The sequence below is a fragment of the Canis lupus genome, chromosome 1, assembly GCF_003254725.2.
Source record: "Canis lupus dingo isolate Sandy chromosome 1, ASM325472v2, whole genome shotgun sequence".
NCBI lineage: Eukaryota > Metazoa > Chordata > Mammalia > Carnivora > Canidae > Canis > Canis lupus.
The window spans coordinates 115,796,226-115,819,905 of NC_064243.1; the positions used below are offsets into that span (position 1 = coordinate 115,796,226).

At 35.3% G+C, this 23,680-nt stretch overlaps 1 protein-coding gene across 1 annotated transcript in view; it reads right to left on the bottom strand.

The window, feature by feature from the left end:
• The window catches only part of LOC112643630 (zinc finger protein 345-like), a 52,790-nt gene that overhangs the window by 26,467 nt on the left and 2,643 nt on the right, over positions 1–23,680 (bottom strand). The window contains 1 exon segment of the mRNA XM_025421812.3: positions 6,618–8,132. Coding sequence (XP_025277597.1) covers positions 6,618–8,053 — 1,436 coding nt within the window. The 5' untranslated portion in view covers positions 8,054–8,132.

Here is a 23,680-nt window from a genome sequence, read left to right on the forward strand (position 1 = left end):
GTATAGAGAACAAATTGAGGAATGCTAGAGGGGAGGTGGGTGGGTGGGGTGATGGGCTATATGGGTGATGGATATTAAAGAGGGCATTTATTGTGGTGAACACTGGATGTTTACATGTAAGTGATGAATCACCAAATTCTACTCCTGAAACTAACATTACACTATATGTTAAATAACTTAGGATTTAAACAAAAACTTGAAACAAAAAAGAAATATAACATTAAAAAATGAAATATAGCATTTAAAAAAAGAATGCAGAAGTATATATTTCATTGATATCTGTTTTTATTTCCTTTGGATATATACCCAGAAGTGGGATTGCTGGATTATATAAAGTTTTATTTTTAATTTTTAAAGGAACTTCCATACTGTTTTTTCATAGTAGCTGTACAAATCTACATTTCCACAACAGTGCACACGATTTAATTTTCTCTACATCCTCAACCACACTTGCTAACTCTGGACTTCTTGATAATAGCCATCCTAACAGGTGTGAGGGAATATATCATTGTGGCTTTGATTTGCATTTCCCTGATGATTAGTGATGTTGAATTGAATACCTTTTCATATACCTAATACCTATTGCATGTACTCTTTGGAAAAGTGTGTCTTCAATTTTGCCCAATTTTTAACTTAGATTTGTTTTTTGTTTCTGGTGTTTTTGTTTTGTTTATTGTTTTTTGGGGTTTTTTTGGCTACTGAGTTGTATGAGTTTATGTATTTTGAAATATGATTTGCAAATACTTTTTTTTTCCCATTCCATAGGTTGCTTTTTCATTTTGTTGATGGTTTCTTTTGCTGTGCAGGAAAATTTTACTTATTTAGAACCATATATTTATTTTTGCTTTTGTTGTTTGTGCTTTTGGTGTCATACACAAGTAATCATTGCCAAGACCAACGTCAAAGAGGTTTTTCTTATATTTTATTCATATGTTAGGGTTTTAGTTCTTATATTTAAATCTTTAATCCATTTCGAGTTAATTTTTGTGAGTAGTACAAATATGGGTCCAATTCATTTTTTTCCATGTGAATATCCAGTTTTCCCAACACCATCTAATGAAGAAACTATCTTTTCCCCACTGAATACTCTAGGCTCCTCTGTCAAATATTGGCTGGCTGTATATGTAAGGGTTTACTTCTGGATTCTCAATTCTGTTTCATTGGACTATATGTCCATTTTTATGCCAGTACCAACCAGTCTTAGTTACTATAGCTTTATAGTGTAGTTTGAAATTAGGCAGTGTGATGCCATCATCATTGTTCTGCTTACTCAGGAGTACCTGGGCTATTCATGGTCTTTTATGGCTCCATTTAAATTTTAGGATTATTTTTCTATTTCTGTGCAAAATGCCAGTTGATTTTTGACAGAGATGACATTGAACCCATAGATGGCTTTGGGTAGGACATTTTAACAATAATTCTTCTGATCCATGAACATGAGATGTCTCTTATTTGTGTCTTCTTCAATTACTTGAATCAAAGTCTTATAGTTTTTACCACATAGATCTTTCACCTCATTGGTTACATTTATTTCTACATATTTTATTATTTCTGTTTTCTATATACCTATTGTTTCTATATACCTATTGTTCTATGTACCTATATGCTATTGCGAATACTATTTTTTAAAATTTCTTTTGCAGGAATTTTGTTGCTAGTGTATAGAAACACAACTCATTTCTGCATGTTGATTTTGTATCCTACTTTATTGTTTTTATTAGCTCTTAACAGTTTCAAGGTGGAGTCCTTAGGATTTTCTATATATAAGATCATATCATCTAAACAGAGAAAATTCTATTCTTCTCTTCCAATCTGGATGCCTATTACTTATTTTCTCATATCATTGCCCTGGCTAGAATTTCCTCTACTATGTTGAATCAGAGTGGTGAGAGTAGACATCCTGGTGCTATTCCCAAACTGGAAGGAAAGCTTTCCCCCTTTCACTGTCAAGTATGATGGTGGCTCTGGGTTTGTCATATTTGGCTTTTATTGTTTGAGGACATTCCTTCTATATCCAAATTTGTTGAGTTCTTTTACCATCAAAAGATGTTGTATTTTGTCGATGCTTTTCTGCACCTGTTGAGATGATCATACGATTTTTATTTTTCATTCTATTAATGTGGTATACCACAATTATTGATTTCTATATGTGAAACTATCCTTGTATCTCAGGGATAAATCCCACTTGATCATGGTGTATGATTCTTTTAATGCCCTACTGAATTCAATGCTAATATTGAGAATTTTTGCATTTATATTCATCAGGATTATTGCCTTGTAATGTTTTCTTTTAGTGCCCTTGTCTAGTTTTAGCATCAGTCAAGGTAAGGTTAACCTTGGGAGTGTTCCTTCCTTTTCAATTTTTGAAAATTTGAGAAGAATTAGCATTAATTCTTTAAATGTTTGATAAAAATCAACAGTAAAGCCATCTGGTGCTTGGTTTTTCTTCTTTGGAAATTTTCGGTTACTGATTGAATCACCTTACAAGTATTGTAATTGGTCTGTCTAGATTTTTTATTCCTTCAAAATTCAGTCTTGATAGGTCATATGTTTCTGGAAATTTATCCACTTCTAGATTATCCAATTTGTTAGCATACAAGTGTTCATAGCAGTCTCTTTTGATCCTTTGTATTGCTGTGGTATCAGTTGGAATGGATGATTCAGTCAGTTAAGTGTCTGCCTTTGGCTTAGGTCATGATCCTAGGGTCCTGGGATCGAGCCCTGCATTGGGCTCCCTGTTCAGCAGGGAGTCTGCTTCTCCTTCTCCCTCTGTGAGTGCTCTCTCTTTCTGTCTCTAATAAGTTTAATAACAAATAAGTCTCTAAAAATTTTAAAAAATTTAAAAAGCAGTTCTTGGAAGTTTATAGCAATAAATGCATATATAAGGAAAAATGGAAGATTTACAATAACATTAAATGTCAAGGAACTAGAAAAAGAACAAACTAAGGCCAAAGTTAGCAGAAGGAAATAACAAAGAACAGAGTTGAAATAGAGATTAGTAAAGAATAGAAAGGATTAGCAAAGCCAAAATCTGTTTTTGAAAGATAAAATTGACAAAGCTTTATCTAGAATAAGAAAAAAAGCAAAAGGATCCAAATAAAATCAGAAATGAAAGAGGAAACATCCCAATTCCCCTTACTTTATCTTCTGTGAATCTGATAGATATTTGCTTTGTGGTTATTGTGAAACAACAACAACAAAAAAATATAAAACATCTTACAGGGGCACCTAGGTGGCTCTGTCCGTTAAGCAGCTGGCTCTTGATTTCAGCTCAGGTCATAATCTCGGGGTCCTAGGATTGAGCCCTGTGTCAGGCTCCACACTGAGAAGTCTGCTTGAGCATTCTTTCTCTCCCTCTCCTTTTGCCCCTCCTCCCTGCTCTTTCTAAAGTAAATAAATCTTTAAAAAATCTTATAAAATAATCCATTTTAAGCTGATAGATAGCAACTTTAATCAGACACAAAAATTCTACTCTTTTACTGCCCCCTTTTGTGTTTTTAATTTTACTATTTTTTAAAATTCTCTTTATATTCTGAATTGATTAACAAATTATTTATTTTTTATAGTCTTGTTTGTTTTATGGTGTCCCATACATCTTGTAGGCTTTCTTCATTCTCTTTCATCCTTTTTTGTTGTTGTTTTTGTTGTTCTCCTTTGACAAGAGTATTTCACAGCCCTTATCTTGTATCTCTCTGGTTTTATATTTGCTTGGTTTATTCTTCTGTTGATGTTCTCTATTGCATTTCTCATTTCGTTAATTCTTCAGCTCCAGATTTGTTTGGTTTGTTATGATTTCTCTGTTGAATTTCTCATTTTACTCATGTGTTGTTATCCTGGCTTGTTAAGTTCTATGTTTTGTTGTAGCTCATTGAGTTTCTTTAAAACAGCTAATTTGAATTGTCAGGCAAATCACAGAATTCGGTGTCTTTGAGTTCAGTTATTAGAGGACTATTTAGATCTTGTGATGCCATGTTTCATTGATTCCTCGTGTTTCTTGGAGTTTTGCATTGCTGGTTTCTCATTTGAAGTAGTCATCTCCTCCAAACATTTCTAGTTGCCTTCAGGTCAGATACTTTTTTATCAGTCCATAACTGGGGCTTTCTCTGTCCTTATAGGAATACATGTACTCCATGCTTCTTGTCCCCATGTGGCAGAAATTTTAAGCTTATTCGTTGTCTCTCAACCTTACAACTCACCAGGCTGGCTGCTGGAAACCTCTTTGGTTTTTCCTAAGAAATACTACAGCTCAAGTTTGTGATTTCTCCCTTGCCACAGACTCTGGCCTGTTTTCTGCATGCTGTCTACCAAAACTGGCCCTTATGCCCATACTTGGGAGCATACACAGAGTTAGCTGAAGAATTAGAGTAACTGTGGATTGGGGCAGTGGGGGTGCATGCAAGCCATGTGAGGGATCCTTGTGCAAGGTTTTCCCAGCAGCTTGTGATGGGCTTCCTGCTGGAGTCCTGAATGCAGCCAATAGGAATTGTATTCCTTTAATACACTCTGATATTCTTATATCCTGATCTCTTCCCTCCCCCAAGTCATGCAGGTACTGCCTCAATGCTGTGGGTGCTGCAAGAGAGAAACAGTTTCTTCTGCAGCATCCTATACAAGTAGGGAAGTTGGGCAATCACTCACTGTTTTTCCCCATGGAAGAAGTCATCGCTGGGTAGTTCAGCTCCATAGTGTGCCACCCTGGGGAAGGAGTGGCCTTAGTAAAATTCAACTCACCCCCTCTTTTTTTTTTTTTTTTTTTTCCAATATAGTGCTAGTATATCTAGCACTAGCCAATAGAGTGCTAGTATATCTCCTCAGGATATCTGGAGTTCTACAATGGCTCTCTCATTTGTGAGTGTCTACTCAAATCAGCACTCTCCAGATTTGCCCTGAATGCAGCCAAGAGGGGCTTGGGCTGGTTGACTCCTGCTACTTCCATAGTCTGTATCAAGGACTGTCAGCTTATTACTCAATGCGGGTGAGACTCCTCTCAGGTCCCTTAGCTTATGGTGTTAGATCCCACGAGAACCACAGAGGCACTTCTACTTGTTAATTGTGGGGGGCCAAATGAAGGTGGGCATCTTATGCTGCCATGATGCTGAGGTCATTCCTCAAAACTCAAATTTCCATGAAGAATTTTTATTCTGACCTCGGTATGAATTTTGCCTTCTTACACTTTATCATTTCATATTTTTCTTTACAATGAATTATCTCTTGTCAATAGGAAATAAATGTTGGTCAAACTTTCTTATACTAATTTACATAAGTGTCTTTTTTCCCATTATAATGTCTTTGATGTTCAATAAAACATGAATACTAGTTAAAAGCTTTTCCATAAATAACAAAATTGAAAAGATAATAATGACGAAGGCTAACACTAAGCAAGTTTTATTATGTGATAGGCACAACTGTAGAATCCACATAACAAGCCTCTGAAGTGAGCTGATTATGCCCACATTACCAAAAGCACATTATATATGCATATAAAAGGAGCTGGAAGAATAAGTTGGTTAATTTTGGGGATATAACTGGGGTCATAAATGTTGGTCAAGGGAAGCAGAGCTTACAGATTATAGCACAAATCGTTAAAAGCCAGAAGAGACCCCATACATTTTCTCTGAAATGAACAATAAAAAATAAAGAAGACACATTCAAAAGGGGCCATTAAGGTAACTCTTTATAATGGCAGAATTTTCAATATTTGACAAAAATAGGGGTTTGAAAAAGACAGGTGAATAGTTTCAAGCCAATAGAAGAGTAACAACATATTTACAAAGAATTAAAGGCTGGTTATAGTATAGCATAATCACACTTTCTTTCAAAAACAATGACATAGTCTTAAAGGGTTTACTACAAAAGTTTGACAATGATTGTCTATGATTGGTATGATTACAGATAACTATTTTTTGTTCATATCTACATTAATATAGAGAGGAACTGTTTTGTAAAAAGAGTATAAACTTTATAAAAGTAAAACAATCTTCCAAAACAAAAGATACAGATCCATAAGATATTAAAGGATACTTAAAATAGTAGCTTAACACAAACAAAATGGAACACAGATACAAACACATATATGCGAATTTAGAAAACAAAGACTGACCTGATATCCATGCTTTATATGTATAAAAATATAACTTACCATCAAACAGGCAATAAAAAAATACAAAAATAGATATGGCTATTAAATAAATGGCATTCAAATGAGAAACAGGGAGAAGGGCAAATTTAGACCCTCAATAAATAATTTAAAGTAATTTTGAGATGGATCAGTAAACAAAAGTAGCAGGGATAGCCCCCAATTGAATTTTTCAATGTTTAAAATAAAGGCAAAATACAATACACAATCTTTTAATTTTAATATTAACAAGTATGAATTTTCCAAAATAATGAAAGAATGAATACAGATAAAGTTCTTAAGAGTAGTTTTTCTTTTCCTGTATAAAATTCTCTCAGACTAAGTGGTAAAGCATAAATAAGGCATTTGTACCTTACTTACATTTGTAGTGACTCTCACTAGGATGAATTTTCTTACGTGTCCTGTGTCCTTCCTTAAACACATAATTCTAATTTAGAGTTTCTTTTTTTTAACTTAGAAAGTTTCTAATTCACAGAACTACTCACCAGTATGACTTCTTTTATGTTGATGAATTTCTGCGCCCCTCCCCAAAGCCTTTCCACATTCCTTACATTCATAAAGTTTCTCACCAGTGTGAATTTTCTGATGTTGAGTAAGGCTTGAGCCAGAACCAAAATTCTTCCCACATTCCTTACATTCATAGAGTTTTTCACCAGTGTGTATTCTCTGGTGCCGATTAAGAGCTGAACCACTACTGAAGGACTTTCCACATTCTTTACATTCATATGGTTTTTCACCAGTATGAATTAGCTGGTGTTGGATAAGTTTTGAACCACTACCAAAGGCCTTGCCACATTCTTTACATTCATAAGGTTTCTCACCAGTATGAATTCGCTGATGTTGAGTAAGGTCTGAACCACTACTAAAGGCTTTCCCACATTCCTTACACTCATAGGGTTTCTCACCAGTGTGCATTCTTTGATGCTGAATAAGTTTTGAACCACTTCTAAAGGCCTTCTCACATTCCTTACACTCATAGGGCTTCTCACCAGTGTGAATTCTCTGATGTTGAGTGAGATCTGAGCCACTATTAAAAGCCTTCCCACATTCCTTACATACATAAGGTTTCTCACCAGTGTGGATTCTTTGATGTCGAGTAAGAGCTGATCCAAAACTAAAAGCCTTCCCACATTCATTACATATATATGGTTTTTCACCAGTATGAATTCTCTGATGCCGAGTAAGGGCTGAACCACTACTAAAGGCCATTCCACATGCTTTACATTCATAAGGTTTCTCACCAGTATGAATCCTTCGATGTTGAGTAAGGTTTGAACCACTGCCAAAGGCCTTCCCACAATCCTTACATTCATAAGGTTTCTCACCTGTGTGAATTCTGTGATGCCGAGTAAGGGCTGATTCAAAACTAAAGGACTTTCCACATTCCTTACACTCATAAGGCTTTTCACCACTGTGAATTATCTGATGTCGAATAAGGCCTGATCCAAAACTAAAAGCTTTCCCGCATTCTTTACATTCATATGGTTTCTCACCAGTATGAATTCTTTGATGATGAGTAAGGTTTGAGCCACTACCAAAGGCCTTTCCACATTCACTACATTCATAAGGTTTCTCACCAGTATGAATTCTTTGATGATAAGCAAGATTTGCACCACTACCAAAGGCCTTGCCACATTCTTTACATTCATAAGGTTTCTCACCAGTATGAATTCGCTGATGTCGAATAAGGACCGATACAAAACTAAAATCCTTCCCACATTCCTTACATTCAAGGAGTTTCTCATCAGTATGTATTCTCTGATGCTGGGTATTGAAAGTGGGCATGTCTTCAGAAGTAAATATCATTTGACTGAAATGTCCTTCCTGAGATTCCTGTTTTCTCTCAAACTGGCTTTTACATTCCCAATCACCTCTGAAACTTGAACACTCAATGCTGTTTTTTATAAGTCTTTCCATTATCTCTCATCAGGATGATTCTATTCCATAAATATCCTTTTTCAGAAATAATTTCTTGGTCTCAACCTTGATTCACAGTCTGAAAGAAAATATAAAAGCAAACATTCACTTTTTTTGTGTTCTGGGAGAAAAAAAAACTTTTATAATAGAAATGAAAAGACTTAACTGAAACTAATTTTCATAAAAAATTAGTGGTTTATACAGTTCTCAAATATGATTGGGCAATTTGACAAATAGATAAGGAAAGTAAAAAGAAGTCACACTGGAAGGCCAAGGAGAGATTTAGGAAAACAGATTAGTCAGTTATTCCTAAATAGTGATTTAACTAAAAATCCCCTTTAAACATGGGGAACTTGATATATATAAAGATGCCTAAGCTCTACCTCAATCTGGTGTCATATACATTTTAAAATGAGAGTAATTACTATTTAACCCATTTCGAGGGGTTTTTGGAGCATTAAGAAACCACAACTAGAAGGAAAAATCTAGGATAAACAATGAATTGCATATCAACATAAATTGCATATAATCTGAAGGAAATAGAAGATATGGCAGTGTTCTGATGAAAATTAACATGATGAATGAGCAATGCAGAAGGAAGAATCTACTGTGGTAAGAATGTGGCTTATTTATGCCACATAATCCATAAAAATTTGATAAAATCCATATTTGTCTAGGAAGTCTATGAGGCTAATCTTGGGAGAACAAAATAGGGGACTCAGCAAAAGCTACTATAACTGAGAATCTAGTTTTAAAGTCTGAAGGGAAGAGCAGATAGAGGTAATGTGATACTATTGGCAGATTGCAAGGATGCAGATCGACAAGTATTCTGAACTCCAGCTCTAATGATTACTGAATGATTCTGAGATAACACATAATATATTTATGTAGTTTTATAAAGTAACTGCACAGTGTTCAGTAGCTATTATTTTGAAAGACTTACATGCCAAAAAATGGACTAGGAAAAGGAATAAACTTAAAGACATCAATTAAGTCCCTGAGCAAATACATCAAGCGCCAAAGGTGAAAACATCTGAGCTCCATTCTCATAACACTCATACAGTAAGTTTGTTTGGGGTAAGCCTAAATATGTCCTGAAATTGTTCTTTCCATCTCCACTGTCAATAGATGATCCAAGACAAAATGATCTTCTACTTGAAATAAAAGCAATATTTTATCTAGTTGTCTGCCTTTCCAGTCTTCTACCGTTAGCAGCCAGAGTGATATTTCAGCCTGGCACTATTCTGTTCAAAAGGCCTCAGGGGTTCTCCACTGTCCTTGGGATAAGACCTGTACTCCTCACCTTGGTGATTTAATAATAATAATTATTATATATTATTAATATTTAATAATAATAAATATCTTAATAATTCATCAGTAATCTTCCTCCTGCCTGCATCTTCAACCTGATACTTCTCTCCCCTCAATAATAAGTTATAGCTACACTAGTCTTCTCAGTGCTTCAAAAGCATTAAACTGTAATGCTTCCCGGCATGCACACCCAAAATGGTTTCATCTACCCTACATATTTGTCCATATTCACTCTCCACTACTCTCTCTTGGCCTTACCAGTTCTTGGGCATTGTTTAGGTCTCTGCTAAGTGGCATATCCTAATAAAGATCTTTTCTGAATATCCAATCTTAATTATGCACATCTCACCATTATCTCTCAAGTACTTTCCCCCACTTCCCCCCCCCATTCTTTGTATATTGTTTTGGTAATGGTTGATTACACATTTATCTCCTACAATCACAAATTTCATATGTGAAAGTTTGCTTAATGTCTGTCTGCTACAGTGGAGCCAACCTTCAGGAAGGAAGAATAACCAATGTCTGTTACTTTAATCACCTTGAACTCTGGCACATGCAAAAAGACCAAAATACATTTAATGAATGCCTAATGTAATAAATTAGTTTCAAAATTCATTGTCCTTAAAAATAAACTTCTGAAAAGAAGATTTCTCTCGAAATTCACTTTCTCTCAAGGAGGACAAGTGGATCACATGCAGTTTTTCTTGCCCTTTTAAAAGCTTCACTAAAACCAATGAAATCGATGTTTAAAAAAGGCAAAGAGAGTTAAAGAGGCGATAGCAGCAACAAAGCTTTTCAAGTTGGAAAGCATGAAGATAAAAGATGACTAACTTAGCAAACCAAAGAATGGTGAAACTTAACTCAAAAAATAAGGAAAACCCAGAGGAGGAGGATTTATCCTGCAGAACCCCCAGAAAGGTTTAAGAAATGGGGGCACTACATACCTATGGAGGTTTACCAGTTATCATACAAAAAGTTAGGTCAGGTTCATAGTGTCCACTCTAAAATACAGAAAGGCAAAAAATCATCACATATTTAAGGAAAATGTATAACTAAAAAAATGATTAAATGAACAAACCCCAAAGAACTTAGAAGAGAAACTACATAAGAAAAAAAAAATTTCAGAAACCACCATCAATATCCTAAGGGGGACACAAGAAATTATTTCACATGATAGGAAAATAGGACAACCTAAAAGGAATGAGATGAAAAAAAGAACCTTAGGAAATGAAAATATAAAGTGGGAATAAAAATAAACAATTACAAAGGTTAAAGAATAAATGAAAGACATTTCTTTAAAAAGTACAGCAAGGGGACGCCTGGGTGGCTCAGTGGTTGAACATCTGCCTTTGGCTCAGGGCTTGATCCTGGGGTCCTGGGATCAAGTCCCATATCACACTCCCTGCATGGAGCCTGCTTCTCCCTCTGCCTGTGTCTCTGCCTCTCTCTCTCTCTCTGTTTCTCATGAATAAATAAATAAAATCTTTATTTAAAAAAGTACAGCAAGATACGGAAATGGAAAATGAATGAAAATTGGAAGGTCATTCAAGGCAGCTCTGTATCTAATGGAAAGAGATCATTTTTATTTTTTTATTTTATTATTTTTTTTTTAAGATTTTATTTATTTATTCATGATAGACACACAGAGAGAGAGGCAGAGACAGAGGCAGAGGGAGAAGCAGGCTCCATGCACCGGGAGCCCAACGTGGGATTCGATCCCGGGTCTCCAGGATCGCGCCCTGGGTCAAAGGCAGGCGCTAAACCGCTGCGCCACCCAGGGATCCCGAAAGAGATCATTTTTAAAAGTGTGCTAAGCATCTGCCAAATGTCAGGCAGTGTGCTAGGAGGAATGAAGAAACCAGAAAAATCGTCATTTTGAAAACAGCAATCCAATTATTGACTCAGGAAAAGATTCTCAGTAAATTCTAAAACTAAAAAGTGAATAGCTGTTGAGTTAAAGGATATTTACTGTTCTCAAAGTATCATTTTACAGACTATTTACTAATTATAAAGGGAAAAATATACCTTTACACTGGGAAGATTTAGTATTCACCACCTTTAACCTTAATTTATAAAACTGGGCATCATGAATGGTGCAACAACCTATGCCTCCCAATGTAATAGAATAAAAGCTACACCATCCTGTCATCTATATAGTATGCTTACTAAATACTTACACTGAATCTAAGCCTTCAATTTCCATGAGAAAGCCATCAGACAAATGGAGGTTGTTGAGACCGTCTATAAGACAACTGTCCTGAATTGTCTAAAACATTCAGTGTCATGTTAAACAATGAAAATCTGTTCTAGATTAAAAGAGACTAAAGGGACTGGATCCTAGATCAAGCAAGTGACCAAGCAAATGAACAAATGAACAAAAAACAAAAAACATTACATCAGCTAAAAGAACATTTTTGGGAACCAAAAATACCTGAATTTGGGAAATACCTGAATATGAAATGTTGGAGGTGATATTAACGAGTTAATATAAATTTTCATAGATTTGCTATGTCGTTGTTATTTGGAAAATGCACGGAGTGCCTGAGTGGCTCGTGGTTGAGTGCCTGCCTTCCGCCCAGGGTGTGATCCTGGAGTCCAGGGACTGAGTCCCGCATCGGGCTCCCTGCATGGAGCCTGCTTCTCCCTCTACCTGTGTCTCTGTGCCTCTCATGAATAAATAAATAAATAAATCTTTAAAGAAAAGAAAATACAAGCTAAAAGTATTAAAGGTAAAATGTCCAGATATTCTCAACTTATTTTCAAATGATTCCAGGGCAAAAAAGAAAAAAAAAAAAGTGTGTGTGTGTGTGTGTGTGTGTGTGTGTGTGTGTGTTTAGACACATAAAGCAAATGTGGCAAAATATGAACAATAGGCAATTTAAGTGATGACTATATAATATACACTGGAATATTCTTTCAATTTTGCTGTATATCAGAAAATTTTCAAAGAAAATATAAATTACAGGTTGTTTTAGAAAGTAGCATTTAAGAAATTCTCCATACCTGAAGGACATGAATCTCCACATTTAATGGATTCACTTGATAGCATAAAAAATTAAAATGACTGGGGTATCTGGGTGGGTGGCTCAGTTGGTTGGACATCTGCCTTCAGCTTGGGTCATTGTCCCAGGATCCTGGGATAAGCCCCACATTGGGCTTCCTGCTCAGTGGGGAGTCTGCTGCTCCCTCTACCCCATAACCCCCTGCTGGTGCTCTCTCTCAAATAAATGAATAAGATCCTAAAAAAAAAAAAAAAGAATAAAAATGATTCACACTAAGATGTATTTTACATTAGGTTCTAGAACACTAGAAACAAAGAAAAGACCATAAAAGGCTCCAAAGAGTAAAAACAGGGCATAAATAAAAGAGCAGGAATGAAAATGGCTTTAGAATTCTTAATAATATTTTAAGCCAGAAGTCATAGCTACAAAACTCTAAAGAAAAGTAATTTCGGGCAGCCCGGGTGGCTCAGCGGTTTAGCGCCGCCTTCAGCCCAGGGTGTGGCCCTGGAGACATGGGATCGAGTCCCATGTCGGGCTCCCTGCATGGAGCCTGCTGCTCCCTCTGCCTGTGTCTCTGCCTCTGTGTGTGTGTGTGTGTGTGTGTGTCTCTGATGAATAAACAAATAAAATCTTTTTTTTTTTTTTTAAGTAATTTGATGTAGAATTCCTGTCCTGCAAAAGAACCAATGTACTGGTTGAAAAAGCCCTTATCAGATCTCACAAGTTTAACACATTTATCCATTCTTACATGCCACCTATATAAAAAAACAATATTTTGAAAAGATTTTATTTATTTGAGAGACCGAACTCACATAAGCCGGGGCGGGGAAGGATAGAGGAAGAGGGAAAAGCAAACTCCCCACTGAGCAGGAAGTCCAACATGGGGCACGATCCTAGGACTCTGGGATCATGACCTGAGCTGAAGGCAGATACTTAATTGACTGAGTCACCCAGGCACCCCAAAAAACAATTTTGATAATTTGAAGTTTTCTTGGAGTAAACCAAGAAACAAGAAGGCATGAAATCTAAGAAATAACAACTCAACACAGAAGAGCACAGAATTCAAAAAGGCAAAATTTGGAATAATAGTAGACAGAGAAGGACAAAGGATTGAAGGAGTGCGGTCTAAACATAGGAAACTGACAGAATTCCCAGAAATTTATTTTCTGAAAGACTCTGAGTATGAATTAGAGATATTATATGGACAATGAGGCATAACCCTCACTTAAAAAACAGGCAAAAAAAAAAAAAACAGGCAATATTAATTACATAGAAAATAAAGTTGTAGAACAAGGCAAACATGACTCACACCTCAGTTATGAATAAATCCATGACAATGAGTAAAGAAAGGAGCCTTAGAATGGAGAAGATATTTATAAAATATTTATCAAAAATCTAGTACCCAAAATATAAAGATCTTTTTCAAATCATTAATAAAAAGCTAAATAATCCAAGAGAAAAGGAACCACTAAATAAATAAGAAGATATCTGTTACGTTATAAACAATTTATCTGGTCTGTGTCCCAGGTTTCTAGATCATAGTTTCTAAAACTCTTGGAATTTCCCAAGTGATAGAAGTGTCTTTGTCATTGGATCACACTTGAGTTTATGCTAATGAGGTAACTCATGGTGTGACTGTATAGGTAGCTTCAGGCTTAGAGATGGTCACCAGAAAGAATGAACCTACCCAACCTCTGGAAGAAGGAAGTGAAACTGGAGATTGAGTTCAATCATTAAGCCAGGGATAAATCATTTACGCCACATAATGGAACCCCAATAAAAAGTCTGGACGCTGAAGCTCACTAGAACTTTCTGGCTGATGAACACATTGATGAACCAGAAAGGTAATGTACCCTTAATTTCACAAGGAAATTCTACAGAAACTGTACTTGGATTCCTTTCCAGCTTTGCTTATGTATCTCTTTATTTCGCTATTCCTGATTTGTATCCTTATTATTTACTATAAAGTTTTAATTTTGAGTATAGTGCTTTCCTGAATTCTAAGAGTCATTCTAGTAAATTATTAAATTTGGCAAGGAAGGCAGTCATGGGGACTTTCTTCCCAAACAGATTTGTAGCCAGTTAGTCTAAAGTAGAGTGAGATAAACAGTTAAAACCTGTGGAGTCTGACACTAACTCAGGGTGGTTAGTGACAGAATTCAACTGCAGTAACCAGTTAGGGTTAAAACAGAATAACATCCCACATGCATGGACTGGAAGATTTAGTGTTAAAAGATGGCAAAACTTCTTAAAGCAATCTGCAGAGTCAATCAATGCAACCTCTATCAAAATTTCAATGGTCTTTCTGGAGAAATGAAAAACAATATTGCAAAAGAAAAACAAACTATGACAATTACTTCCCCATTTTGAAACTTACTAACAAAAAGTTACAGTAATCAAAACATTGCAATACTGACACAAGGTTAGATATATAGACCAATGGGATAGAACTGAGAACCTAGAAATAAACCTAAACATCTATGACCAATTGATTTTCAACAAGGATGACAAGTCTATTCAGTGGGGAAAGAAACATTTCTTTAACAAATGGTGCTAGGAAAACTGGATAAACATATGCAAAAGAATGAAGTCAAATCCTCAATCTCACTTCATATGAAAAATTAACTCATGAAAGTGGACCCAATTTCTTACTCTACACACAAAAATAACCTCAAAATGGATTAAGGACCTAATGTGAGACCTGAAACCAGAAAACCCCAGAACAGAGCACAAGCAGTAATTTCCCCAAAATCAGTCACAGCAACATTTTTCATGATGCTTGTCTCCTGAAACAAGGAAAATAAAAGCAAAAATAAACTACATCAAAATACAAAGCTTCTGCACAGCAAAGGAAACAATCAACAGAACTAAAAGACAACCTATTGAATGGAAGAAGATATTTTCAAATGATATATTCAATAAAGGGCTAGAATCCAAAATATATAAAGAATATACACAACTCAACACCTCAAAACCAAATAATCCAATTAAGAAATGGGCAAAACCCATGAACAGGTATTTCTCCAAAGACGACTCATAGATGGCCAACAAACACATGAAGAGATGCTCAACATCACTCATTATCAGGGAAATGCAAGTAGAAACCACAATGAAATAGCACCTCATACCTGTCAGAATGACTACAATCAGTAACAAAGAAACAAGTGTTGGTGAGGATGTGGAGTAAAAGGAACCTTCCAGCACTGTTGGTGGGAATGCAAACTATTGCAGACACTGTGGAAAATAATATGGAGATTCCTCTAAAAAAATTAAAAGTAGAATGACCATATATATGATCCAGTAATTCTGCTACTGGTATTTAACCAAAGAATATGAAAACACTAATTCAAAAAGATATATGTACTCCTATATTTATTACAGCATTATTTACAATAGCCAAATTATAGAAGCAACCCAAATGTCCATAAATAGATGAAGGGATAAAGAAGATGTGGTATATATATTCAATGGAATATTACTCAGCCATAAAAAAGAATAAAATCTTACCATTTGCAACAACATGGATGGATCTAGAGGGTACAATGCTAAGTGAAATAAGTCAAAGACAAGTACCATATGATTTCACTCATATGTAGAATTTCAGAAAGAAAACAAAGAAAGAAAAAAGAGACAAAAAAAAGACTAAAATACACAGAATAAACTGGTGGTTATCAGGGGAGATGTCAGTAGGGGGATGGCTGAAATAGGTGAAAGGGATTAGCAGTACACTATTGTGATAAGCAATGAATAATGTATAGAATTGCTGAATCATTATATTGTATACCTGAAACTAATATAACACTGTATATTAATTGTATTAGAATTAAAAAAAATTAAAGCCCTCTTTCATAAAAATTGGCTTAACAATTAAAAAATTAGCTGAAAATGGATCAATAGCTTAAATATAAGAGCTAACTCATAAATTTTTTTCTTTTTTTTTAAAGATTTTATTTATTTGAGAGAAAAAGAGAATGCAAGAGAGAGAGAATACAAGCAGAGTAGAGGGGCAAAGGGAGAGAGGGAAGCTCCCCAGTGAGCAGGGAGCCCAACATGGGACTTGATCCCAGGATTCCAGCATTATGACCTAAGCTGAAGGCAGATACTTAAGCAACAGAGCCACCCAGGTGCCTCATATAAAACTCTTTCAAGAAAAACGGGACTTATAAATCTTTATGATCTTGGAATTGGCAATATATTCTTAGATTTGACACCAAAAGTATAAGTAATAAAAAAATACATTTTAAATCATCAAAGTTAAAGGTTTTGTGCTTCAAATGGGTAAGGGTGTTTTATGGGGTGAAGTAAAGTTTGAAACTAGAGAGAGCTGGTGTATGCACAACATTGCAAAGATAGGTTAAATACCATAGAATACACTACTACAACTGAACGGTACATTCTAATATTAGAATAGATTAACTATTGGGGTGCCTGGGTGTCTCAGTTAAGCATCTGCCTGCAGTTCAGGGCATGATCCCAGGGTCCTGAGATTGAGACCCTTGTCAGACTCCCTGCTCAGTAGGGGGCCTGCTTCTCTCTCTCCTCTCACTCTCTCTGTCAAATAAATAAAATCTTAAGAAAATAAAAATAAAATGGTTAACTATTATATGAATTCACATAAATAAGAAAAATTTTTGAAAAAAAGAAGCCAAAAGAAAATCAGAAAAAGATGTTGTTTCATTAGTAATATATTATAAATTAAAACTGTAATGACAGATCACTATACATACGTCAGATAGATAAAAAGTGTAAGGATTTCAAATATTGGCAAAGATGTAAAGCAGTACATAAACATACCCTTTTCTTTTTTTTTAATTTTTATTTATTTATGATAGTCACACAGAGAGAGAGAGAGAGGCAGAGACACAGGCAGAGGGAGAAGCAGGCTCCATGCACCGGGAGCCCAACATGGGATTCAATCCCGGGTCTCCAGGATCGCGCCCTGGGCCAAAGGCAGGCGCCAAACCGCTGCGCCACCCAGGGATCCCAACATACCCTTTTTGAAACAGAATCTCAAAGAACCACTCTGAAACTGTTTAGTATTATCTAGGTTAATATACATATTCCTACGATTCAGCAATTGCACTCCTGGGAAAAACACATCCTAGAATGTTCATAGCAACAGTTTTTATTAAGAGCAAATAGTTGAAAACCCAAAAATACACAAAATATATATATTGGGTAAAGTATGATAAAGTCATACAGCTATTGAAATGAAATAGCATATAGATATATGTGTATGTGTATATGTTGTTTAAGTAAGAATCATAGTACATGTACAGCACGATTTAGCAAGACAAATCTTGTCTTTTCTTAGTACAACTGAAAAGAAAAGTTTGAGAACATTCAAGAAAACTGCCTTTCCCTAAGTGAGAATAAACTTCCATTTTGTTCATGATATGTTAGCTAATTTTATTTTTTATATCTTTCCTGGAGATTTCAATCCAAACTATCTTGGTTAAGATCATTAGCTCTAAAGTCTGACAAACTCAGCTTTCAACCAGGTCCTAAAATCTAGGACCTAACACTTATGTCTTTGGGTAAATTATTTGTCCCACTAAAACTTAGTTTTCTCCTCTATAGAATATTGGTAAAAAATTATCAGTTTCTAAGGTATATATAGTGCCTTGAACATAATAAAGCTCAAGAAATGCCATTTTTATTTATCAATTATCCCTATCTTATTATGCTATAGTTATTTTGTGTAAGTCCACAAAATTCTAATAAAAAGTACTCTGTTAGACACTTCATCCAGTGAACCGTCAGATAACCTATTACTTTTTTGCTCCTGATTCTCTAATACAGTTGTATTAGAATTTCGTTTTAAGTCTTACCATTTTAAGATATCACAACTTTATAAAATGATTTAACATATATGACAAGCATACCAATGTACCAATGTTGGGGAGGGAAGTGTTACATTCTTCATTTATGTTCAAAATCTACTTATGATTTGAGAAATAGACACATAAATTCCTCCGTAGGTAAGTCATCTTTCCTGGATGTCTCTAAACTCTTTTTTCTGACTGCACCAAGAGCCAAAACTTGTTATAAATAATTAACTTACAACAGGGGCTAACTTTTGGGTACTTTGGATAGACACCTGGGATTAGGGACTGTGGTCACATGAGCCCCTCCATAACATATAAATTATAAGAAAAAATATATAATTATGATTTAACTAAAACTAAAATTTAAAAAGGAAAACACTAGCATTCAGGATAAGGACATACTTTTTTACAAAGGCAATAGTTTGTAAGCAAACCATATTCAACACAGAAGGGCTTGATTAAAATGGTAACACGAGGGATGCCTGGGTGGCTCAGCAGTTGGCTACCTGCCTTCAGCCCAGGTCATGACCCCAGGATCTGGGATCCAGTCCTGCATTGGGCTCCCTGTGAGGAGCCTGCTTGTGTCTCTGCATGTGTCTGCCTCTCTCTCTCTCCCTCTCTCTGTGTCTCTCATGAATAAATAAATAAATCTAAAAAAAAAAATGGTAACACTATGAGACCATTATAACTCATGGTGAATATAAATGTGAAGAAACATGACAGCTGTTCATTATGTATTTTGGCATGATAAAGATGAGTTACAAGTCAGTGGCCATAGTATGATCACATTAAAGAAAGAATTCTAAGCATTTGCTCTAACAATTTGACAACAGTCTTTAATTGATAGGACTACAGATGACTTTTGTCTTTTATTTCTGCTTCTCTGTATTTTCTAAATCTGTTATTAATAAGAATTATTTTGTAATGAAAGGAACAGAGAACACAGCTATTATCAGAAAAAAAGTGACATATTTGATCAGGTATTCAAAAACTTGTAAAAGGAATTTATCTAAACATGGCACAGGTACAAGCACAGAGACATAAATTCTTAATTTAATAGATAATACAGCCTATTTAAATAACATAATACCAAGTAAATAGTGCAAAGTAATGGAAAAGGAGAAAAGGAAATAAGTTATTACTGGATAAAAGATACTGGAACAATACTGAGTAAATGAAAAAAATTGAATTTAGATCCCCAATACACAGCAAAACAAATCTAAAATGGATTAAAAGTTATCTATATAAGGGGATCCCTGGGTGGCTCAGCGGTTTAGCACCTGCCTTTGGTGATCACCAGGGCATGATCCTAGAGTCCCCGGATCGAGTCCCACATCAAGCTCCCTGCACAAAGCCCGCTTCTCCCTCTGCCTGTGTATCTGCCTGTGTCTCTTTGTGTGTCTCTCATGAATAAATAAAATCTTAAAAAAAAAGTTCTATTATATATATATAATATATATATATATATATGTATATACATACACACACACACACACACACACACACACATACACAGTCCTGGCGCTCAATGATCTACAAAGCATTTGGGGAGCAAAATTTGCCTAGAAGATCCTTTGGGGAACAAGGTTGGACATATCATGCTCCCTGATTTTAAAGTATATTATTGTTTTGATATAGTAATCAAAATAGTATGGTATTAGTATAAAAATAGACACACATTCAGTGGAACAGAATAGATACCTAGAAATAAACATACACACCACAAACCCAGAAATAAACTATGGTCAATTAATTTCAACAAAGGAGCCAAAAATACACAAAAGGGAAAGGGCAGTCTCTTTAAAAAATGGTATTGAGGGATCCCTGGGTGGCGCAGTGGTTTAGCGCCTGCCTTTGGCCCAGGGCGCGATCCTGGAGACCCGGGATCGAATCCCACGTCGGGCTCCCGGTGCATGGAGCCTGCTTCTCCCTCTGCCTATGTCTCTGCCTCTCTCTCTCTCTCTCTCTGTGACTATCATAAATAAATAAAAATTTAAAAAAAAAAATGGTATTGAAAAAACTAGACAGGGATCCCTGGGTGGCGCAGCGGTTTGGCGCGGGCCTTTGGCCCAGGGCACGATCCTGGAGACCCGGGATCAAATCCCACGTCGGGCTCCCGGTGCATGGAGCCCGCTTCTCCCTCTGCCTATGTCTCTGCCTCTCTCTCTCTCTGTGATTATCATAAATAAATAAAAATTTTAAAAAATTAAAAAAAAACTAGACAGCCACATGCAAAAGAATAAAACTAGATTATTATCTTACACCATACAAAAAAATAACTCAAAATGGATTAAAGACTTGAATGTTAAACCTGAAACCATAAAACAACTAGAAGAAAACAGAGGCTGTTAGCTACTTGACATTGGTCTTAGATATTATTTTTTAGATATAACTCCACAAACAAAGGCAAAAACGCAAAAATAAACAAATACACTATATCAAACTTAAAAGCTTCTGAATAGCAATGGAAATCATCAACAAAATAAAAAGGCAACCTACTGAAATGAATAAAATATTTGCAAATCATATACCTGATAAGGGGGTATATGACAATATCTAAAATATATAAAGAATACAACTCAACAGCAAATAAATATTCTTATTATTCTTATTTTTAAAATGGGCAGAGGTTTTGAATAGATATTGCTCCAAAGAAGGACATAAGGGTCAACAGGTACGTGAAATGATGCTCAACATTACTAACTATCAGAGAAATGCAAATCAAAACTACAATGAGATATCATCTGATGACTATTAGAGTGGCTATCACCAAAAAGACAAGAAATAATGTGTTGAGAAGGATATGGAGAAAAGGGAACCCTTGTGTCCTGCTGACAGGAATGTAAATTGGTGCAGCCACTATGGAAAACAGTATGGAGGTTCCTCAAAAAATTAAAAATAGGATTACCATATGATCCAGCAATTCCCCTTCTGAGTATTTTTCCAAAGAAAATGAAAACACAAATTCAGAAAGATATATGCACCCCCATGTTCACTGCAGCACTGTTTATAATAGCTAAGATACAGCAACAATCTGAATGACCAATGATGAATGAATAAAGATTATTGGAATATTATTCAGTCATAAAAAAGAATGAAATCTTGCCATCTGTGACAACTTGGATAGACCTTGAAGGCATTACGCCAAGTGAAGTCAGACAAAAACAAATACCTACCATATTCTTTCATTTACATATGGAATTTAAGCAAACAAAAACCAAGCTCATAGAAACAGAGAACAGACTTGTAGTTGCCAGAGACTGGGAGTGGGGGTGTGAAATGGATAAAGGGGTTCAAAAGGTACAAACTTCCAGTTATAAAACAAATAAGTCAGGGGGAGTTAATAATACTGCATTGCATATTTGAAAGTTGCTAACAGACTAAATCCTAAAAATCCTCATCACAAGAAAAAATTATGAATGGTGATGGATATTAATTGTGATGGACTTACTGTGGGGTCATTTCAAAATATACACAAATATCAATTCATTATCTTGTACTTATGAAACTAATATAATGTTACATGTCAATTACACCTCAATTTAAAAAATTCTTTTGGGAATCACCAAAGACCTTTAGATGAGTGCTTTATACTGTAATTGATATAGAGGTCCCAAAAATGAGAAGTAGCAGAGAAAGAGAGCTAACATTTATTGAACTTCTGATGTGTACCAAGTGTTCTACATATATCTTATTTCATTCTCAACATTAAGTGAGAATAAGAACCTCTCATTTACAGTATAAACAGCTACAGGTGGTGCAGCTAAGCTCAAAAGCCACATTTGATACTAGAACCTATGCTTTTCACACCATGTTAGAGAGACTAGCATAGGTAAAATAATCTGAGAGATGATTTTTTTTTTTTTCTGAAGAAGCCAATATTTAAACTAAACAGTTGGGCGGCCCGGGTGGCTCAGCGGTTTAGCGCCGCCTTCAGCCCAGGGTGTGATCCTGCAGACCCGGGATCCAGTCCCACCTCAGGCTCCCTGCATGGAGCCTGCTTCTCCCTCTGCCTGTGTCTCTGCCTCTGTGTGTGTGTGTGTGTGTGTGTGTGTGTGTCTCATTAATAAATAAATAAATAAATAATCTTTTTTAAAAAAGTAAAATTCTCAAGAGTAACATATTACTGACTTTAATAAATAAATGAATAAATAAATAAATAAATAAATAAACTAAACAGTTAATGATAATATATGGCAAAGATGCAGAAGCAGAAACCACCTGACAAAGGACAATGGAGGGCAGAGGGAAGAGGAAAAGGCAAATAAAAAAGAAATATAATAAGGAGAGAACAGCAAAGGTACCATAAAAAGCAGAACTGACTGGACCAGAATGTTATTAAAATAAAAATATTAGACAATAGATAGCTACATCTGTATCTAAGGCTATACCTATTTTTTAAAAGATTTTAAGTAATTTCTACACCCAAAGTGGGGCTTGAACTCACAACCCCAAGATCAAGAGGTGCACTCTCCACTAACTGAGCCAGTCAGGCATCCCCTACCTAACTTTTATATCCTCACTTCCAAAAATGTATTTGAGGGGGCTAAGAATTAAGGAAAAAAAATTTTCATCATACACAATGGTCATAGGTAATAGGTACTCAATATCATTAACCCAGGCAAAAATTACTATGATTGATCATTATTTGAAGTGCTTACATTCCTGGCAATCAACGCAAAAGGAAAATACTAATACAATGGGTTATATGGTTCTTATTGGCCTAGAACTATTTACAGGAGATAAGCAAGAACTGGTTGAGAAACCTTACGAAGACCTAGAACAACCAAGAGGTTTATGTTATTACAAGGATCCCAAATTTCTACTCACACAATTACAGATACAATGCAATTCAACCTAAATTACAAAAGATGCTTGAATGAAACCAAGCTATTTCAAAAAATTTATATGGAAATGTAGAGGAACACAAACAGCGAAGACACTCTTCAGGAACAAGAGGTAAGAGGACTTGCTCCAAATATTATAAAGTCACAGTGAATAAGATAGCATGATATTGCTGCAAGGAGAGAAAAACAGAGCAATGGAACAGAATATAATGTCCAGAAATAGATGTAAATATATATGATCACTTGATTTTTTACTAAAATAGCCACTGCAGATCAGTGTAAAAAAGATAAACTTTTCAATAAATGATACTGGAACAACCGGATACCCACATGGGAGATAAAATGAAATTACATCACTGCCTATAGAAATCGATTCCTGGTAGTGTAAAGACCTATACGTTAAAGCGAAAGACTAGAAAGCTTTCAGAAGAGAACATAAGAAAATCTTCATTACCTCAAGGCAGCAGAAAATTTCTTAAACAAACACTAACCACTGAAAAAGATTTCATTACATTTAAATCTCGAACCTCTGTTCATCAAAAGTCACCAGAATGAAAAACCAAGCCAGAGCAGAAGAAAATATTTAGTCACCATTATTGAGAAGATAAATACACACACACATTAATCAGAGAAAACACA